This window comes from Galendromus occidentalis, unplaced genomic scaffold (genome assembly GCF_000255335.2).
Source record: "Galendromus occidentalis unplaced genomic scaffold, Mocc_1.1 scf7180000076944, whole genome shotgun sequence".
Classification (NCBI taxonomy): Eukaryota; Metazoa; Arthropoda; class Arachnida; order Mesostigmata; family Phytoseiidae; genus Galendromus; species Galendromus occidentalis.
In genome coordinates this window covers 344,861-366,296 of record NW_003804933.1, presented here as the reverse complement: position 1 = coordinate 366,296, position 21,436 = coordinate 344,861, and the positions used below count along the sequence as shown (strand labels likewise).

Below are 21,436 nucleotides of genomic sequence, written 5' to 3'. Positions count from 1 at the left end.
CTTGATTCTCATGATGGTTGCCATGTCACCACAGACGAGCGATTCACTTAAAGTTCAACTCCATTTTTATTATAATTCAAGGACTTGCATTTATACAGAGGAATATACTTGCTCACCGCCTACTAATGCGGAAACTTGTGACAACCTAGCCGACAGAATTGCTAAGTTTGTCTCTGCCTAGTCGCGGGCAATAAATTAATGTAATACACAACGACCACTGGATCGAAATCACTGACGCGGAGTCGACGCTGCAAACGCAAGCGTTCGATCGTCATTGCTCACGGTTTTTTCATTAAAAAAGAGGTGATCTCGAGAGACACATATCACATTGTTGAATTCGGTACCCTTCCGGGATTCTCTCAGAATACAGGTTTCTTGCGCCGTCTCCCCTCCTGAGGTGCCCGCTCCGGACTTGTTTGAGGCGTATCTGTCTTTTCAGAATAATCGAAAATCTCGGTAACGTTGATGCAGTTGTTCTCATCGGTGTAGTAGAAAGCCATGGCGGCTTCTCTACGCTGCGTAACGTTCAGGATTTGTTCCAGGGAGTGCGCTTGAGCTCTCTTCAAAGTACACTTCTCGTAGTCTAGAGCATCATTCGTTATATCTATGGCCGAGGTGACGGAAGGTTCGCCTTGGTCGAGGGATCGAAGAGCGTTTATCATGCTGGTCTTGCGTTTGCGGCTGAACGTGTGGCTAAGTGCGAGCTTCGAGTCCAGTTCGAGCTGTTGGATTACGCGTTTCTCGTAAGGCAAACCGGCGTACGATTTGCGTTGCTCTCGTCGTTTCTGAGTATCCGTCACTCCGGGGGCGGCGATTCGTAGGTTCTCTAGACTCCTCGAACGCACTTTCGTCGATCTCCGAGTTTTCGACTCAAGGTTATAATTGAATTCGGTGATCGCAAGCTTGCAAGAGAAGTTCGAGATGCTCGATCGACTGTCGGAGACGCTCTGGCTGACGGGTGGCGATTTCGGTGCTTTTTGCCACTTCTCTTCAGAGGACGGAACGGCAACTTCCTTGAGTTTGTCGATGACATTGAAGAAACTCGTTGTGAGCTCTTTGCGTACCGTCGGTATGACTTTCTTGGCGACCGCCATCGTGATGTCGAATGGCAACACGTACGGTAACGTCATGTAGGACAGGATTTTGATCGGTCGGTGTTTGAATAACCAATTTACGAGACCCCTGTTCTCGTTTTCCGCGGCCATCATCATCGGCTCCCGGATAGGTTCGGGCAAGGATGCGTTATCCGCTATTTGCTTCTGAGTTTTGCAGTCATCGCAGCCATCGTACTCATGCTTGGGGATGTCGCTATCTTCGTCGTCTGACATCGTGATGTCGAACGAAGATTTCACAGCCAAACAACGAGTGCAAGAAATAAGGTTGTGCCGTTGAAGGTACTTGACCGCGTCGTCGAAGCCTGCAATTTCGAAAGAGGAAATTAATCGAGGGATGCTCGCCAGTGCCCTGCAGTGATGACTCCGCGCTATGTCTGCCTGGAACCTCAGCCCCGAGCTCCGTGACCTCTTGTTTCTTTTTCGAGGGCTGTCCAAGAGAGGTACTGAAGAGACGAGTTAAAGTTTCTCGGCTGTACATCCGGGAGCACGGCACGAGACCTATCAAGATCGACAAAGTCCAATCGAGAATGAGCTTAGAGAGAAAGCGGGGATGAACTGGGGACTTTCTGTCTAATATGCATATTAATGATCTCAGGCATACAGCTAAATCTGATGCCGTCCCAGTCCATTCTCCTAAACTATTGCGGTACCATCTATGCATGCCTAATTGTGAGTATTGCTCAATGAGGGCTGTGGGTTCCGATATAAAGTTTTGCTAGTACGTTGAGGTCACAAACCTTGCTGGGTCATGCGAGCTAGGATCTCGGGATGCGGTGGAAAGAGGATTCTCACGAAGCGGTATATATTCGCCGGCGAGACGGCAATCGAGGTGTTAGATAAATTTATCAACATCATATTGAAGCTTTCATCCTCAGGACAAATATCGTTCTCCCCGGAGAACGGTGACACCGTGATCGTATTCTCGTCGAGGAGCGGCAAATTGTCGCTGAAACCGCCGTCTATGTACGCCTGTTGAGAAGAATACATTAGAGTGGCCATGATGTGAGGAGCTATGGTTTGCGGGTGATCTATATCGCCTATTGCAGCAATTTTCCGAAGGTCGGAGATAAGCGATTGACTGAGTGAGTATTCGAATCGGGCGTCTCGAAGCCAGCTCAAATCATGGCATGCGGAGTCACAGACCGCTTGCTGAGCTCGCCGCGCCGTCAAAAAATCCTATGGGGAATGTTCCCGGGTGTCAGCTCGTAGCTCTGCTCCCCCGTTCAGGCACTGTGCCCTGACGCCGATATCGCCGACGAATCTCTATGGGAACATCATATCATCGAGAAAATGGGATCGGTCTGAACAATTTCGTGAATCTTCTCCATTGTTTCTTTCGATCGCGAAGTCCCAGTCGGACGAGAGCTTAGCGGGTAGACCCGTTAGGGTGCAGGGAACTCATGAGGAGGGATGAATATTCCGCGACTAATATAATACGTAGGTACTCCCAGTATAAGATACTCACGACTCCATTGATTCGGGGTGGCACAAGACCCGAATAGACGGGAATGAAGCATGAGCACATAAGGCACTTGACTAGATCTTCTTTCGTACTGAAATTACTTATCAGTACGTTCGCGCCATCGGAGACCTGCAACAGACAGAGGTTATGAGGCGTGGTAAACGTCAGAGTTTAGACGAAGAGCAGTACTGATTGTAAGTCTGGCTGTGAAAACGCTGATGGAGGGCCAATGAGACAGTTTCCTTCGCATTTTTCAATTAAACAATCAGCGCTTGGGGATTGAGCCTAGCGAGGTTGGAGTCGTCTCGGGCGCCCTCAGCTTGGGATTTCCCCGCCATTCATCCGCTTTCCGTGACCGGAGTCGAACGAGGAATCTCCGGCGGAGGCAGGTCCCAATGGGGGATTCAGGAGTATACGCTGGAGACCCAAACTAGTTTCACGATCTATCCGTCGGACCGTTCCTCGGGTCTTGAATTTTGGAAGGAGGAAAAGAGCATCTGACTCCGGAAAAGAGCCTCATCATCACATCAGCCCATGAGATGCTTAGATATGCGTCGTCTTAAGTCGCAGTGGAAAGAATCTATTCGAGTTCATGGCGTCAGATTCACCCGTGACTCCTTCGTTGAGTCTCTCCTCGGCTTCTTTGGTCTGGATTGGGCCTAAGCCAAATCTCTATGACCTTGAATAATATTGTGTTTATCAGGAACGCACTTTTACGAAAGAGAGCTGCGTATTTCCCGCCACGTAAAATGGGAGTTGGGTCGTTGCCAGCCCCAGTGAGAACCTAGATCCCTGAACAGAATCTACTTGAGCCTTGTCGGTCGGAGCACTCACCCTCGTCAGAGAGATATATAGACGGCCTGAGCACAGCTCATGAGCGTTGTCAGGGAGGATCTTGATGAAAATATCGTACAACAGAGCGTTGATATCGAATCCTGGATGAAAAGGTCCCAGGGCTCTTCGACGAGCTTGAACGGCCAATCGGAGGATCGATGTGGTGGCTTCCCCTGGAACGAAGAAAGAAAATTCGAAGTCGCGATAGGTTTCTGGAATTGAGTATGACCTGTCAGAAGTCACATTAAGGCATAGAAGTTCGAGGAGCATCGATTCCTGGCGAGTGATCCCGGACAATTCTCTGAATCAATTAGACGGGGGGATGAAGATTTTCCATGCAGCACAGATGACTCTCGAGGAGTCTTCTTCATTCATTGACAGAGGGCGAATCAGGCGTTTTGTGGGAGCGCCGTCAAAGGAGCAGGTAGCTGCCCGAACCGGTCGGCTTACATGAGCGACTCTAATCACCGAAATCAGGGGTTGCCCTGGAGCTTATGCGAAAGTCGACGACAAAAACACGACACGGCCCAAATAGCGTGATGAGCAAATGACCGAACCTCGCGTAAATCTCAACTAGATCTCTCGCGATGACTCTTACCCCGGCATCTCTGTAGAGTGAGCAAAATGCCTGTACGGAAACGGACGAAGATCGCCACCGTGGGGAAAATTTTCAGAATTGACAGTCGCCATAGGAATCGACGCGGTTAGACGAGTTGGCTCAAGCACGCTTGATTGCTCTGGCAAAGAGGCTGGTTGTCTGTCGCAGCGTCTAGTTTCATTGATACTCATCCGTCACTCCGCGAATCTCCAGGCGCCAAAGTGTCTCTCTATCTGTCCAGAAAGCTAGCGAGTCTGTTTCGCCAACCGAGTGTTCCCCTAGCGACTTGTGACGTAGTCCAAGGTCGTCCGTCTATTCCGTCGACGTCGGCATAGTGCGTAGTGGGACCATTGATAGGCTCATCGACAGACCGCCACGAGATTTTAGGCGAGTACATTTTCTTTCGGCATTCGAAGTCCTGAGCGGAGCTCTCCTTTAAGAATGATTGACAGATCGATGGAATTTCGAGTTCCCCACGAATTATTACACACATTGTCGGGCTGATGATTCAAATGTTTGTTGCCGGAGCATTCAGCGGTTCAGCATAGGCATCTTCCGGACCCGGGTCTGGGTCCGGATAGCAAGTCGTCTAATGGGGCTGAGCCGCTTCCGCTGACCGGTGATGGGGGAGCCCCCAAGTCCAATGTTGTGCCGCAGCGAATATTGGGCGGTCCGGCGGCGTCCGGCCGTACTGACCTACACGAAAGCCGCCCTCCTTCCTGGTGCGAAATGAATGCGAGCGACGCGACGCTTGCATGCTGTCACCATGAAATGACGCTAGGGATACCGGTGTCTTTTCCGTGATAAGAACGAGCTGCAGTCGCGCCAACAGCAGCGAGCAGAGGCATCGCAGCAATCACCGATTTTTTTTCGCCGACAATCATCTGAGGTATGGCATCAGTCATCCGAGGACGCGCCTGGAATTCCTAATGGCGGAGGACTCGGTTGACGGAATGGTGAGATCCCGAAGATCCATAATCCAGCATTGAGGCCCGAAGATTCAGACGTAATGGGGGAGAAGTATGTTGCAGCTTAATTTTCGAGTTCGGGAGGAGGCTTCGCGCTGAGAAATTGAAATCATTGCATCGTTTGCTCCAGCGACGCGTCAGGCTCGCTGCTTGTCGCAGGCCGCTAATCGAACAACTATCGTACCGAGGACGATGCTGGATCAGACGGAATTCTCGATCGAGCTCGTTAATTCTAGCGCTCATGCTCGATAGCCGCCCGCCATAAGCTCATGAAGCTCGCAGTGCGACCCTCGAGTCATAAAATAGATAGGATTCGGCTTGTTTCAAGAAGCTCCTCTTCACACGCACCCTTCTGGTGTGATAATCTGCGCTCTCCCAAAAGTCGACCCATCTGCCGAGCTCTTCAATCTCTACGCAATTATCTCTGTCTCGCTCCCGTTCTATCGCCCCTCCCGAGCGAAAGCGAAACCGCTGCGGATTACTTGGACTAGCCAATCTTCGGAATGGTCCTTTGCTCATCTTGAAAATTTTCGTGCGTTCGGTATCGCATAACCGACTGTGGAACTCTTGGGGAATATCGAAGATGAGATGGCTCGATTCGCTCGAAATTTCGCAGCTATGCCACCACTATGCGGGACTTATCGACAGATCTTGTCGTATCTGAGGCAAGATCATGCCATCTATAGATGATTTCATATTGAATCCAGCCAAGTGTCTCCTACTGCTCGTCTAGAGAACCGAGTCCGGCGACTGGTGGCCTCCGACGGGTCGCTCAAGGAAGCCCTCATACGGTCATCAGACTTCTCCTTCTAGGAAAACGATTCCGATCTATTCATCAAATCCTCGCTATCGGGCGGAAAATCGGTAGTCCATGAGGGGGGAAGTCGCAACTTTCTCCGTCGATTCCATCAGCTCCTTCCCATGTGACTCATCTTGCAGCACGTAAGTGTACCATGGGTAACAACTATCGGGCAGCGATTGGATTGCAGTGAGGTTGCCCGAGATCCCGGCAAGCTTCACGTCGAGCTTAATTCCCAATATTTCGAGTCCGAGTGAGCTTTCAGTCAGAAGAATGCAATCGAAGTTCTTATGCATCCCAGTGTTCCATCGATACAGCACTAGAAGCGTGACACTGGAATCTTCTGATCTAACCGAGAGCGAGAGACACCGCGAGGATGTAATACATGGTGACCTGTGTTCGATCATAGATTCATCGTTCTTCTGAGTCTCTTCATATTTGTATCCCTTAATCTAGACATTCGGGGTTCCCGCTAGAATCGCGCGGCAAGCTGAGTCAATGTGGAGCTCTAGATTGGCGGATTACGAAATCGCAAACAGAGTCCACGAATTATCCTACTAGAGGTTTATGGCGGAAGCCCCTCGAAACCTTTGAAATTTCTGAACGTTCCTTCCAACAACTTATCATTATTACCGCTCTCAACCACGAAAGGTCCGATTGAACGAGAAGCCGGGGTTTCGCTCAGCAGCTGAGCACATCGAAAAGAGTCGCTGCGTGAAGCACACACTCGGAAAGAAGGAACCTGGCGTGCTAGCTGGGATCTCGGTGAATGGAATGGAAGTCATTCCGATTGAACGAGCGAAACTCAGAGGGGAAGGTACAAGAATCGAATTGTGGTGGAATTTTCCGAGTTGTATCGGAACTCCATGGAATTTCTGAGAATCAAATAGGGAACAATCTACAGGACTCACCGAAAGCGACATCGCAGATGAGACAGGCCGCTGCCAGAGAACCTGCCGAGGCTCCGGCGATTCTGTTCACACAAAGATGACGAGCGTACTCATGGAATGCAGAGATCACTCCCACGTGGTAGAGACCGAGGAATCCACATCCAGAGAGACTCAGATGAAAATCTCGGCCTTTCATCGGAACCTGCTTCATAGTCGCCATTTGGGCAGCAGGTACGCTGCAGTCTGTTGTCAGTCACACCTGATCGCCGAGAGCGGGCTCAAAGATCAGCTGCTCTTGGTGCTTCAAAGAGATTCTCTTCTGAATACGCCGAGGAGGATCGATGAACTCAAATAAACTATCGAGGATTCTGACGAGCAGATGCTCGTATCTGGGTTGGAAGTCACGTCACAGCTTAATGAATTCTCTATGATAACGCTATCAAGGACTGCGCTCTGCGAGCTTCCGTCGATATGGGAGGGCAACGGGTGCTTTTGTACAACTGGCCGCCTGTCTTGCTGCCGGCTCGCCACACACAAGTTCTCTTCGCGAAGGAGAGGATATTAAGCGAGGGAATCTAGGCGCACGCTCTCAATCGATTACGGGTGAGAGCGGGATCGACAACAATGACGTACTTCGAGCTTAGAGGAGATTCTGTCATCTGACTAAGGTCTTCCTTTTCGTGGACAGGGAAAATGCGCCACCGCTTCCACAGACCGATGAAATGAGACTGTGAGTTTGGAGCTCAGAATTTTCTTCAGTCAGATAACCGGCGAAATGCCCGCCGTGATTTGCCTCTCCTTGATAAGCCAAGAGACTCAACCCTATGGATGAGTGAGGAGTTTCTATTCAATGAACTGTAGCTCGTCGCCCGCTATCAAAGCCATAACTCTCCTGAACCTTGCGTCTCCACAGGAACTTCGCGAATGGGACCTAGAATCGCATACCGACTTCCCCGGAATCCGGCCCGGACAGAAGCGTATGGAGGAGAATCATCGTGGAGAACCGAATTCCACGAGTCAATCCAATATCTATGGATACCCGATCGGGTAGAAGAGCGTATGAGTCTCGTCTAGCCATAATTCAGGCACTCGATCTGTCTCTCACGATCTCGTTCCAACAATAAGAAGCCCCAAGATCATCAAGAAATCCCGTGCTATCGGAATCTTAGAGAGTGATATGAGTCATTGGTCCCTCAGGTTCCTCGTTGCTTACTTTAGGTTGATTCCGAGAATGGCGCTTTCGGTCTACGCTCGGAGTGTATGCATACGGTGCGCGTTCGAGAATAGAAAAGCAATCGAGCGGGACGATTGCAAGAGCCGAAATATGTTATCAATGCATCAATGCATGCTGAAATTGAAGGATCTTCGCTTCATTGGATCTCAAGCTTTCGAGGGACAGTCGCGAATGATAGAGGATTCCAAAGGACTATGGTATGGCCATATGCTTCTGGGGTATTGCGGATCGAGACTTCCATCCTCTCCCAAGAAGAGTGATGTGGGCAGTTTGGCTCGGGACCCACGGGGTATCGAGCGGCAGAGTCTGAACCCGCTTCTGTTCTTGGCAGGCTCATCAATGAAGTCCCGGAGCATCCCAACTTGCCGCGACCAGCTCGCCGCGGCCGACTCGCCGCGACCCAGCTCGCCGCAAGGTCCAACTCGCCGCAGGGTCCAACTCGCCGCACGGTCCAACTCTCCGCAGGGCCCCACTCGCCGCGGGGTCCAACTCGCCGCCGGAGGCGACCATCTTAGAGCGACTCATCCTCGGCTCATTCGCCTTAAAACCTAATGGTTGCAGGAGCATAGATATTCCAGGATTTGCCGGTACAGCCATGGAGACAGGGTAAAGAAAGATTAGCAATCATCTTATATCAGCAATCATCTCAATATTTACGCAGGCCGCATAATGACGCCTTCCTGAGCCTCTGACTCGTCTTAATCGCCGATTAGATGGGGCTCCTCATGACGAGTCATGGACCACTCTGATTGCTCAAGGTTCTTGACCGAACGGCGAGTCCTGTAGCATTCTGGGCTGCCGGGTTGATTGCGGTCGGAGATTTGCTCCCGGAGTGGCAGTAAGATCGAATACGCGCGCGACGTGATTTTAAATTAAATGACCATCCAGCATTTCACAGGATGCCGCACGAATACGACACCGACAAGTCTAGTATCATGTCCTGTCATCTTCGCTTGGCCATCCGTAGGAAATTGATCATCATGGCTGTGATCCTGCTGAAGAAAGGAGATCGACAAGGCTCAAGTCTCTCGTGTTTGGGAGCAAAAAACGGCCTTGTCAGGCCCACCTTTCGTGAGATACCTATCCCGAAAGCTTCTCCCCTCTGTGCTACTAATTCGATAATTTCTTTTCTGGATGCCGAGAAGTTCTATGCTCCTACAACCATTAGGCATTTGAGGCGAATGAGCCAAGGACGAGTCGCTCAAAGGTGGTCGCCTTCGGCGGCGAGTTGGACCCCGCGGCGAGCTGGGCCGCGGTGAGTTGGACCCTGCGGCGAGCCGGGTCGCGGCGAGTTGGGGTTTACCGATGAAGTCCGGAAGTTAAAGCTCTCGAAAGCCGAGACTTACGAAGGCGAGAAGTCATTAGAAAGTAGCGAAATCGACCATTATGGGCGGAAAAGAACTGAAAGAACTCCGAGAAGCGCTTAGGCCCGCGTCGATCTCGAGAGTCGAACACTCGATCTGCAGCTTGATTCAGTTTTCGGAATGCGTCGCCGCCCTCCGCGGGAAGCTCTCGTTCAGTTCACCATGCTTGCACTTCGTCATTTCGTCTGACGTTGTCATTCATCCGGAGCTTCCGTATCGCGAATCGCGACCAAGATGTGTGATCATATCAGCAGTCTTCAATTTCGGAACCAGAGATTCTCGGCGTTTCTAGGAAACTAGAGTCCGTCTAGATTCCGAACACAGATCTGGGGCCTTCACGTATGCATATCCTTGATTTCGAGCATCGTCTCTCGAGCGGAGCAAGATTCTCAAATGGGAGCAATTTAATCGTGAGGAGAGAGCCGTCCGATCTGAATCGGCAAGATATATGAGCTTTCCGCAATTTAATTCAATCTCTTCCCAGCGTAGATCACGCTCCCATTCTTCGGCGAGTGTTGTGGACTCAAGAGAAAACACTTCACCTATCAGTAGGACCTCCCTATCTCTCTCTCCAGGGGCGATTTTCGTATCCGTCGCTGCATTGGACTCGCTCTCCATAAGGGGGACTCGAGACGATGCTTTCTCGAGATCGAATTCGCTACTTCACGAATGAGAGCTCGAAGAAAGAGCTTGATTCCGCTCCGAGAGACCCCCAGAATCAGCGTCAGGAAGGGAGAAGATGATGACTGAGATCAGTGAAACTCCGAAAGAAATGTAGTCGATGCGAAATTAGCTGGATTCCACGTTTCATCCAGGGGAGCATCATCCCTCATTCGTGCATTCAATCCGAGGTGTCTTTACATAAACAGAACACGGAATTCGCTTTCGATCCTGATCCTAGAGTGATCTGAGTCCTCGAATCACGCCAAATAGATTCGAAATGCTCCACCCGGAAGTAGGGGACGGCCGGGTCCCACTGACTGAGTGATAGAGTTGCTCTCGATCGAGACTTCCGTTTTTGCTCTGATTGGTCGGATCTCCTCGTGATCTGACATTGATGGGGTCCTCGGGGTCTCTTCCTCTGAGATAATTCCACGACATATTCCCACGATGATGAGTTAGACGGTGCATTTTCTTGCATCTTTCGATGTGTGCCACATATTCCGTATTAGATCGACCATTCATGAGAAGTTTCCCTTACGGGGGGTATCGTCCCTTTTCACGACGCTCCTGCGCGCGGAATTCGAGTGCCTCTGCGGAGCCGGTGCTTCGAGGATGAAATATCGGGAGAAGAGTCAACTCTCTTTGGAGTATGCTTCATCTACAGAGAGAACTTCACAGGTGCCGCCATCGGTTGTCCAGATACGTAGGTACTTTGTCGCCGTCGACAAAAAAAAAAGGGAAGGACTTGCCTCTGAGGGAGAGTCCGGCCCTCGCCACGGCTCCGGACCATACTGGGGGAATTCTCCCCAATGCCTGTTGCTTTCCTGACGCAGGACACGTCGGTTAGGCTGTCTGATCTCAGATGAGATATCGGCTGAGTTTTCGGACTGCGAGTCTCGATCTGTGGAAACTTGAATGACCGCTTTGACTGTGCCAAAATCTACAGCTCGCCGCTGAGGATACGAGGTAGGAGATGATGCGAGATGAAACGTAGAGGAAAGTTGTAAGTGAAGTCACGTTCATCGAGTTTGGGTCGAGCCCAAACCTTCTACAGATCTGTCTGTGAATCATACGGGGAAAATTAGTACTCTTTCCCGCAAGTTCCAGACATGGCTTCGTGCCGAAGTGTCCATCACGGGACATCGGTGCGATGCGCGGGACTGAGCGGATGTTCCATCACTTCCATTAGCCTGACCCCAATGTCTGGCACATTAGCCGAGCGCGGATGACTCTGACACTGCTCTCAATCCTCTCCATCTGCATCCATGGACTGCAGTTGCGTCGCGTGCGTGAGCACAATTCACAAGTTGTCTTCCCCCCATCCCCCCTCCCAAGAGTCCAGCGGGGGATAGGTCCCGTCTGGGAGAATAGATGAAGACTCACGAACCGACAGGATTCGCCAGAGGGAACTCAGGGAGCCTAAAACACTCCGTCCGCGAATTTTGAGGTGCAGGGCTCGGGAGAATTACACGCTGCGTCAGTTGGGTCTGCATGTCATTTTGGGACATTTCGGTTCTGGCCGACACGGGACGACCTTGGCGATACGGCGAGTAACTTCAAGATCCAGGAGTTATACCGGCGAAATATTTCGCCTCGACTCGGGATTTCAGAACCAGTTCCATGAGGGGCCGTTCGAGGAGCTCTCGAAATTCCGCCGGAAGACTGATCCCAGGAGCTCCCCAGACTCTGGAATGGTGGTTACGCTGATCACGAAAGCGAAATAATATCCCACTTTTGAGATTGGTGCAATTGTGCCCTGTCAATGATGGAATTGCATAGTCGCAAAAGTGATGGTGTTTCCCACCGACAAGGAGACGGACGAAACGAAAAAATCATCAAGACCTTTCAGCTGAGCTGAGAGAGAGAACTGATTCACTGTGAGTGAGTACGCCCATTCGAGCTCGATTTCAGTTACGCACGTGAATGTTTCCTATCATTTTTCAGTCGCAATGTGACTCGTGCATTGTTGAGCGCGGAGGCAGCATAGTATCCCAACAGATAAGAGATCGGAGCTTGGCCCTCGTCCAATTCCTCATACGAGATATATCCGTACATGTCGTCGTCGTCGTCTATCGAGCAGTCGTATGGTAGCGAATCGATCTGATACGGTGCTTAATATTTGCAATGCATGAGTGTATTCTTCCGTCTCTCACTCAGTGAGTCACTCTGCCGTCTTTTCCGCTGGCCCGAGCAAGCTTTTATCACATTGTCTGCTCCCCCACCCCGCATTCGCCCCTCGCTTCCCGCGGAAGCGATGCGAGCTCGCGATGTCTCAACGTAGGACGACAATCCGATCGGCGCTAGCTCACCGAAGCCCGGCATCGCTCAATTGGGAATCAGTTTTCTCGCAGAAAACGCCAACCCCATGAAGGCTGATCGGTCATTAGGATTCGAAGTTCTCCCGGAATTCCCTTGGAATCTCTCAGGAAGCCGCAGCTCCGGGCAAAGACGCCCAGTTTCGACAACTTCTCCAATTGATGCTGCCACCAAAGCAAGCCGAAGGTTTTCCTCTCGTTGATAACTCTCACTTCATCTCTCATTTCGGTGTTTATCCTTCGCTTGCGTTTTCCGCTCGGGAGTAAGAAGACAAAGGAGAGAGAAACAGTAAGCAGTCAGTCCGACCGAATCCCTAGCAACGCGTCGGCCAAGGACCACTCATCTTCAATTTGTTTCTTTTGTGCTGACCACCGGTAGCCCCTCCAGCTGAGCGATGGAGAGGAGGCGCCTCTGGGCAGGACTAGAGAGCCGGACTGGAGAGCCGGAAGAGGAAAATGAGGTGAGCGAGATGACGTGGGGCTTCTTTTTCTTGCCAGGTCGCCACAGCAGCTGCTTGCAATCGCTCCGAGCAGGAGCGATGAGCTTGCCTCGTCTAAACAGTTGGACGGCCGATTGAGGTGAGCAGGGACGGCGGACTCACCAGGCAGAGCGTGCCGCTGTTCAAACGAGTCCAACGAGCAGCTTGGCGAGCCAACTTTGAGCCGGGATGAGTGTGGACGGAGCAAGTCGGACCCACGCTATTGAAACTTGTGCGTGCACTCACTCAGGGCGCGTTTCGGTCATGGGCGAGGACTGTCCGGTCCTCCTCGGCCGTCGGAGAGGATCGCCCATCCCGCATACTCCATGGGTGAGATTTCGCTTGGCCAAACTCTCTGTGGGTCTTATCTTCTTCTCAGGCCCACGTCTGTTTAGCTCTTCGCTCCGTGTCATAAATTGACGCAAGCTTCGCGCGCGCTCCCCTCTGTCGGCGTTCGCCAACAAAATCCCCATGCAACGAGCTTTACTGGGTTGACAAATAAAGAGAAAAGCGGCTGAGCGAGCGGCGGGGCTGCGAGAAACTCAGGCTTGCCGGCCGACCGACCGAGCGACAGTCAGGGTGACGACACGTCGGGTGGCCGCGATTTCCTTACGATTATGGTTATATGACGATTGTACGCAGGCGCGCCGATCCTTATGATACCCGGCGCGCAGGAAAGTAAAAGAAAAACAATCGCGGCATAGGCCAACTCCGCTCTCCATTCACAACCTCCTCGTTCTCTTACAGATGATCCGCGTCGCGTTCTCCTGCATTCGCGAATTTCGCCTCGAAGGAGGTCTTGGGGCCTGCGTCACGCGTCAGGTTCGCGATTTACGACGATTCACCCCGCCACCAATAAACAACATATCTGTACGAAGAAACAAAGGATGAGCTCCCCGATTGGAAGTGTCGGTCCTCAGTCGATCGATTCGTAGAACTCGGCCGTCGACGTGATCGGAATCTCTGGAGAGTCCCGGGTCAGCCCCGAATTAGTGGAGCACCGGAATCTTGTTTGGACATAAACTCGATGCCGCAGCGAATCTCGGATGCTCTGCACTCGTCGCGTTAGTACCTACACGCAACTACGAATTGCGACAAGGGAAAAGGAGAAGCCGATTCGGCCGCAAACAGCGATGCCCACTGGTGGTAACTCGATATCGTGACGTTTGTAGCGCTGCGGTACGTCGTGCAGTACGACTCGGCCGGCCACAAGCGAGATGGAATCGTCGTGGACGAGACGAAAGAGACGAGCATGCCAAAGGACGACGGCCCGAGAATTCTTTGATCTTAGCGGGTTGTTTGATCCAGGAGACGACGACGTCGACAACGACGAAACGGACTGCGACAAGTCGTCGATGCGGGCGACCGACGGCCGACTGAGCGATTCGGTGGACGCGCCGGCGGAAAGACTGGCGGATGGGCTGCCAGACAACTCTTTTTCCCGAGTCGGCGCTCGGTTCGGTTCGGAGCCGATGCGGGCCAGCATCGGCGATCCCGTAAGGAAGTTCTCGTCGTGTTTACTCGGAGGACGCTACAGAATGAGAATCAAGGGTCGCTCCGGGCCGCGGTCGACAGCGATGTTTCCGCCGCGATACGAAAAAGTGGCTCCGGGAGGAAACTGCGAGGGCGGCGCGAGCAATCTCTTGTTTTCATCGGATGACCGAGGAGCGTCAGACGGACGGAATCGGGTTGAGGAGATTCGACTTTGAGTCCGCCGCAACGCATCCCGGTCCTCTCGCGCGCACCCGGCTCCCGTACGCTCCTGTGTCAGCGTATCAAAAGGATGAAGTCTCTCCCAACGAACTGTTCTCCGATTTCAGGAGAGAAAAGGAAAAAGACGAGGAGGAAAACCTAAAAGAGGACACTCGGTGGAGGGCTCGCAGCGAGCGCGGGGTCCGAGATCCTGCTAGGATCATAAGAAATTCTTTTGGCAAGCGGCGGTCAGCTCGCCAGCGAACGTCGACCCGTACTCACTCCCCCCACCATCGGTGCAAGGAATCGCTGGGCTCGTATAACGGGACTCTGGTCTCCGCTCAACTAAAAGGGATTCAGTTGGAGCTCCGCTTCTCTTCTGTTGCTTCGCAAGCAGCCCCCAGTCCGCGATGATCGGTAGTAAAACGCAACGAGGACCAACCGGGCACGCAGCCAGCGGAATGCGAATCCATGCCGCGATGTGAAGTGCGAAAATTCAGCCAAAGAGCCAGAGAGAACGCATTAGCATATGCTGACCGCTGTCAAGACGGGAACGGGCAGGATGAAATAGCTTACGGAAATCACTCAACGAGTCGGCCGCCCATTCGTACTCGGCGTGCCTGCAACGAACGAAAAGCGAGATACGACGACACGGACCGATTGGTCTCTTGAGGGCCAGCTGCGTCGGCATACGGTTTCCGCAAAATCATATTTTGCCGCTTTTTGCGACCACAATGATAATTGTTCCTTTTATTCATGTGCGAGAGGGTATCTACTCTGCTCGCTGGCGGCATGGGTCGCATCATCTCCCATGAGAGCGATGAAGGCTAATTTGGAGAAAGCGCGCGAGAGTCGCCTGATGAACCATGCGTCACCGTCGACTTCGGATATGATCCCTCGACGACCCGAATCCGGACTTCGTAGCGTACCGGGCGCCGTGGGATTCTCTCTCGGAGCGGTCCATTCCAGGAAAAATAAAAAAAGCAATGAACGAAAACATGACTGAACGAAAACACAATATATGTTCTTGTATCGTCTGCCTTATATTAAGTTTAATTACAAACGTCCTGTAAGCTGTACATTTTACATAGAAGATACACCGCGATCTGTACATACGTCGAGAAAAATTCAGAGATTCATAAGAGAATGGTCGTGTGCTCGGAGAAGTCGCCTCCTTCAACGGCATTCGCTTGACACAATGATACTTTGTTTCCTAGTTTCTAGTCGAAGTATTTCACACAAATGATATGTTGCAGACGTTCTCGAGTGGATGATTGCCCCGCTGGAATTTTATAGGTTTCGGGGGCAGTGGTGGTGCCCCCAACGAGAAGAGCGCGAAGCCGCATTCGTCGAATATCACGGCGCCCGATTGAACCTGACCGAGAAATGCCTTGATGTCCTGACCTCGGCCATACCAGGGACTGACTGGACCGGTGAAGCGATGAGTTTTCGCGGTCAAAACTAACTGCTTCCCGTCCAACTGACCACATGGAGTCTGAGGATCCAAGAGCTTCGTTGAGTTATCGAGTCGACACGCCATCTGGCCGGCATCGAGGCCGTATCGAATGGAAACGTTCTGGATGACGCTCTTCAGCGGGGCAGTGAGAGCGCATTTTACGCCCAAAATCGTCCCAGAAGGTAGTGCGACGAGAAACGCGACCCTCGGCTCTATGGTTATGGTCTCTTTCAGCAGCTGGGCGACCGGTGTATTCAGATCCACGGGCTGCTGACTCTGAGCTACGAACACATCGACGAGGGAAGTTCCCGAACCGGTGCTTTTCTGCAGAACTTCCGAGATGATCGCGGCGAGTGCCTCCGTTCCCGAGACGGGCACCTGTTTGCTCTCACCGTTCGGTGTTACGATCCTGATTGTATTTTTCAAGAGGTTCTCGTCTTTCTTCTCGTCGTCTTTTTTCTTGCGAGTCAACTTCTTCACGTGAGGAAATAGGGAGCGTCTGGCTTTGGCTATACTGCCGCCGCTGGTCGACACGGACGAGGTCGATGACGTAGATACGTTCGTTCTACTGGCGGTAATTTCCTGTGAAGACGATACGGTCACGGTCTTATGGAGTGTTAGATCGCTCGCAACTGGCTCTGGTGGATCCGGTTTCATTGGGGATATGAGGAGCGGCTCGCCGTTGACGGCCTTGATCAGACATTGCTGATAGAGTTCCGACTTCAAAAACCTCGGATAACAGTCCATGCGCATGAGATTGTATATGTGGTCCTGAGCGGCGACGAACATGTCCCTCGGAGCCGAGCCGGCGGCCACTTGACTCGAAATGTTCCGCAGAGTCACGGAATCGATATTGACCGGTTCGACTGAGTCTTCTTTCAGGTGCTTGTCGAAAATTTCCTTCGCTATAGCCTTTCGTTGAGTTTGACTGTTCTCGTGTCGATACTTTTCGCACGCTGTCCAAAAAAATATGTTCTCCTGCGCGAATTCTTTCTTGAGAAACTTTGCGAAGATCAAAATGCCGTCAGGATGGTTCAACACCGCGTCGAGCGACTCGGTCCACGAGACCACGGAAGGCTGACTCTGGAGCGGTTCTTGAGCGCTCAACCCGCTGTGCTGACGTCGATGGTTCGCGTAGTTGAGCTGCGGCGAATCGAGTGCGTCCAATGAGTGCTGTTTCCGTAGCGCGTAGACTTTCGGACTGTGCTTGTAGTGATGAACAGCGTCTAATGAATCGAGCGACACCTGACTCTCGCTGGTTTTGCTCGGCGATTTTTCCAATACGAGCAGATCGCGCAATCCGGCGCTCACTTCTTCCAAGGACGAGCCAAGTAGCTGTTTCCCGAGCTGTCCGCTATTGATCGATCTTTCTAACGAGTCATCACGGAATCCGGAGTCTGAATCATAAAGGCTCCTCGGAGCGGTTGGAACCGGACACGCTCTGATCTTCGCCAACGCCATCATTATTGGATGCGCAGTAGACGGGAATTCCTGCAGAGTGAGCGACGGCATCGGTCAGGGATATTCTATTCCTTCGATTTGGCTCTCATCCCTCGAATGGGCTGATTATTATCATCTCATTCGTTCGAATTATTTCATTAATTGAATGATGAAAAGTTCATATTCACCTTGCAGGTGTTGCTCTTGGGATCTCTCTGACAAGCGATCTTGAAGGTTCTCGCTCGCCTCGCATGACTCGAATGCGGAACCAGACGAGAGTCGGCCACAAAAACGTGAGCAGAAATCTGTCGTGTGCTTTGACGTGTGACCACGCCGAAATACGATTTGTCCACCTCGTCCATCCCTGCAAGAGTACGGGAACGATTTAGTTCGGGAGTTCTTTCGGGGATCGTGCGACTCGCTATTTAATAAGTCGCGGATACATGGGACTTACCGTAAAAAACGATTCTTTCTTGAGTGAACCTCGCGACGGCGGTGCCTCTATGATTCGTCAGGACCAGAGCGTCTCCGGTCACCTGAGAGGAAATCACATGGTCAATGATTCTGATCTCGATTACTACAAACCATTGTTTTGGTCCATACCGGGCGTTCTCTTTTTTCCATGTCCGGACGACAGTCAGCTTACCTGCATCGCAACCAGAACACGTTGCTGGTCCTTCAATTGAGCGATGGCACGTCCTAAGAGCGCTTGAGCCCATTCCTCAGTTGAGCAAGAAACACTGCCGAGGTAGGAAACCACCACACGGAGATGTCCCACAGCGTCGGCGAGACCTAGAAGGGTCATTCTCAGGATGACTTCTTTCGAATGCGGACTTTCATTCAATACGATGAGAGCCCACGCCGGACTCCCCCACGTCACGCCGTTGCCTGTTCCAACTGACAACACGGGATCGCTGTGGCTATCTTGAGATAGGATTTCACCGAGAAACAAAACCCATTCTCCAATCAAGCCTGTCTCGAGGAAACATGAGCGGCCCGAAGAGCATTCGGAACGCGCTCTTGGGATAGCAGTCGGCATCAATTACCAAACTTGAATGAATCCACTTCCACGCCATGTCACGCCTCACGGCAATGTGCAAACGGGTGCAGAGACGGAGCCGTGGCACCCGCATCCGAGAGCGCCAACAGCTGTCTCTACCAGAGCGAGAGATTTATTTAGCTAATTCGCGATGGATTGTCTACGCGATGGTCGTCGATCTCGCTGTTGACAGAACGCGACCGACGTCGTCAGCTACGCCGCGCCGTCGTCTTCACTACCCTCATCGAAACGAATGGTTCCATCGTCACGACTTACTCTTACTTAGACTTCGAGCAGCACTAAAGGGTAAACTTCCGAGAGAGCTCTTTGCGTGACAAACTTCCACGAGAAGGAATATCCTGAAGAAGCCCGCTGAAGCCGTTCCAGCGAATGAGGATACCACTGTCGTGAGCGTTCCGAAGCCTACGTTCGGAGACTCATTTTTCTTTACACAAACATAAACATCGATGAGAGATCTCCAGCTGAACTCACCGAGTGCTGAGCGATGCTGATGGCAGCCTGAAGCATACGAAGGTCGATTCCGGTTGAAGAGGATGTTCACCAACTCCGCACTCGAGTTTGTTCCTTCAGGTTCGCCGAGGAGACGCTGCGCAGTCGCAGTAGGAGTGGTAAAAAGACGGATTAGACCTTCCGAAGAAGACATTTCACGACAACAGCAAATACGAGAGAAGAATCAGAAATCATGGGAAAGATCCGTTAAGATCGACTTTTCAGCTCAGGAGGGAATGGTACGCCGAGACATATTCAACATGAAATCGACGATGAAGGGAAGGTTTGAGCTATCAGACATCCGGGAGCGAATTTCGGGGGGACCATCGGTTGCTTGTCGGGCCGATCGGAGAGACCTCACGAGAGTCTCAGCGAGATCGCAAAAGTCGCCGTCAGCCAGAACAGGGAAAATATCGCTCCTCTGAGCAACTTCAACTAGAGAAATTACCCTGCGGGGGCACCATCAGCATGGTTTGAGAGGAAATCATTCATACTCAGGCCGAAAGAACGTTCTGCCTGAGCAAATAAAGTATTCGATAGAGCGACGATTGTCACTAGATCGAGCTCGAGTTCTGGTCTCTCGTATGTCATACGGAAATTTTTCGGGACCGATATGATCACCCTCCTCAACCCCAGAGTTTCTTCTGCTGTCATGCAGATTGACACTAACCTTATTCTGCATTTGCTCAACAATGTAATGAGCCCGATTCTGTATGAAATCCTCGTCTTCTTCGCTCGAGCTCGGATTCGCGGGCATTCCAATCGCGGCTAGCAGAGAAAACCACAAGTTGCTTCAGACACAGGAAATCGAGAAGCCTGCGAGGCGATCACTGTTCTGTTGTCCATGTTGATACTTACGATTCCCAGGAACAATCGAAAGCGTCAGAGATGGTCCACTCTTCGCGATTAGACCGACCACTTCGTCATGGGGGACTGGAAATCAAAATCGAGGCACTCATTCTCAGGAAATCATCTTACGAGCCACTGTTCGGCTTAGAAGATTTGGGTGGAACCTGGGAAATCGAATGCGGTGACCAACCTTGATCTACAGGAATACCGTTGACTTTGTAGAGACGGTCCCCATGGCGAAGACCTGCTTGGTGGGCCCCACTCGACGCGTGGACATTACTGAGGACGCAGGGGTTTTGTCCTGAAATCGGCACGGAGGTTGACACATTTGAATACTCCATCGAATCGGCGGAACTCTCCGAGCCCGATTCATCCGCTCTCTGACGCGCTGCTACGTCCGAAGAACTGTTATGTCACTTCCGCGATTACTATTCTCAGCGACTGCTTGACGTCATCACCCATCAGCAATAGTGAATGATCGCTATTTTTAAGTCGACTCCGACAGGTGAATTTCCTAAAGATCCTCCTTCAACTCCTCAGATATGGTCGTGCTGACTTCCCGTTTGTCTTCAGAGCGGTCGATGAATCGACTGCTCAACTTTCGACTACGCAGGATGGTCCATCCAGCCTCATGAACCGCAAAGAGAACGACTAAGGTCGTGAGAGCAGTTTGTTTAGATTTCTTCGAGGAAGCGACAGACAAGCGGGATGCCTAATAGTCTTGACTCAAACTCTAGAGTACACATACCTGAAAGCGTGATCCCGAAACCCGAGGGCCCGCGATTCACGTGGATGTTGCGGATTGCCATTCTGTCCATTCCTGCGAGAAAATCTTGGCTTGAATGAAATTCAGGGACCGAACCATCTAGAGAAGGGGGAGGACATCTTTTTCGGCTTCGGGAAATATGAACAGCTAATGACATGAGAAATTGGGCCATTCATCCGAATGATAACCGCGGCTGACAGAACGCTTCGCCGCTGAGCGCTCGGACGATCCGAAGTATATGTGGGCTGCGCTGTCGAGCTCATTAGAAAACTTTTTGAGGAGCTTCTGACCCTTGAAAAAAATTGACGCGGGAATCCTCGGTACCTGCGTACTGTTCCGGCGGAGAGTGCCGAAGAGAATCTGTCATATTCCGCTCCTCCGTTGGGAAACTCGCAATTTTATCCCAAGAGCCGAGAACTCATCCAGAGAAGCAGATTCCAGATTGTCCGAGTTCAAAGTGAGAGAAAATTATCGCACGGACCTTCGAACACCAGCGGCGCTCGGTCGGGGTCCCTTGCCCCAACTTGGCAATGGCTGGCAGCGAAAAGTGAAACTTTGACAACAGCAACAAGTCCTCACGAAACTTACCGGATTTTTTAGTCAAGAAAGCATCCAAATGTCGATATCCGATGGAATAACACAGCGCTGGGGCTCACCATATCACCTAGGAACACGATTGTTCAATTTTTTTCAAACACAAGCAGCGCCCTCGAATCCAGTTGAATTCCAAAACAAGTTTCTGCCGATAGATGGAACAGCAGTAGCATTGGTGGTGGTGGCTCGCTCTTCTCCCCCCTTCGGGATGATGAAGTGATTCTTCACTGCAGGAACGAAGAGGCCAGCACCTTCCATGAAGTGCGACGGTACCCTCCTGGCTTGCTGAATTCGAGCGAACTCAAGGCGATCGTCCCCATCTCGATCGATCGATCGATTCTGCGGCAGTATCGTCGTTGCACGGAGGTC

At 51.6% G+C, this 21,436-nt stretch overlaps 2 protein-coding genes across 2 annotated transcripts; both read right to left on the bottom strand.

Moving 5' to 3' along the window:
* Positions 1–56: 56 nt before the first annotated feature.
* Positions 57–7,168, bottom strand: LOC100898544 (patatin-like phospholipase domain-containing protein 2). The gene is made up of 5 exons (XM_003740393.2): positions 6,688–7,168; positions 3,412–3,584; positions 2,581–2,706; positions 1,853–2,084; positions 57–1,417 (listed from the first exon to the last, which is right to left on the bottom strand). Exons 1-5 carry the CDS (start codon positions 6,884–6,886, stop codon positions 360–362), a joined length of 1,788 nt encoding a protein of 595 aa, XP_003740441.1. The 5' UTR covers positions 6,887–7,168; the 3' UTR covers positions 57–359.
* An 8,311-nt stretch (positions 7,169–15,479) lies between these two features.
* LOC100903113 (regulator of G-protein signaling 12) lies at positions 15,480–21,252 on the bottom strand. The gene is made up of 10 exons (XM_029110652.1): positions 21,062–21,252; positions 20,456–20,527; positions 19,898–20,008; positions 19,717–19,791; positions 19,529–19,626; positions 18,832–18,955; positions 17,956–18,101; positions 17,764–17,845; positions 17,498–17,673; positions 15,480–17,360 (listed from the first exon to the last, which is right to left on the bottom strand). Exons 2-10 carry the CDS (start codon positions 20,523–20,525, stop codon positions 15,648–15,650), a joined length of 2,595 nt encoding a protein of 864 aa, XP_028966485.1. The 5' UTR covers positions 20,526–20,527; positions 21,062–21,252; the 3' UTR covers positions 15,480–15,647.
* Positions 21,253–21,436: the final 184 nt, after the last annotated feature.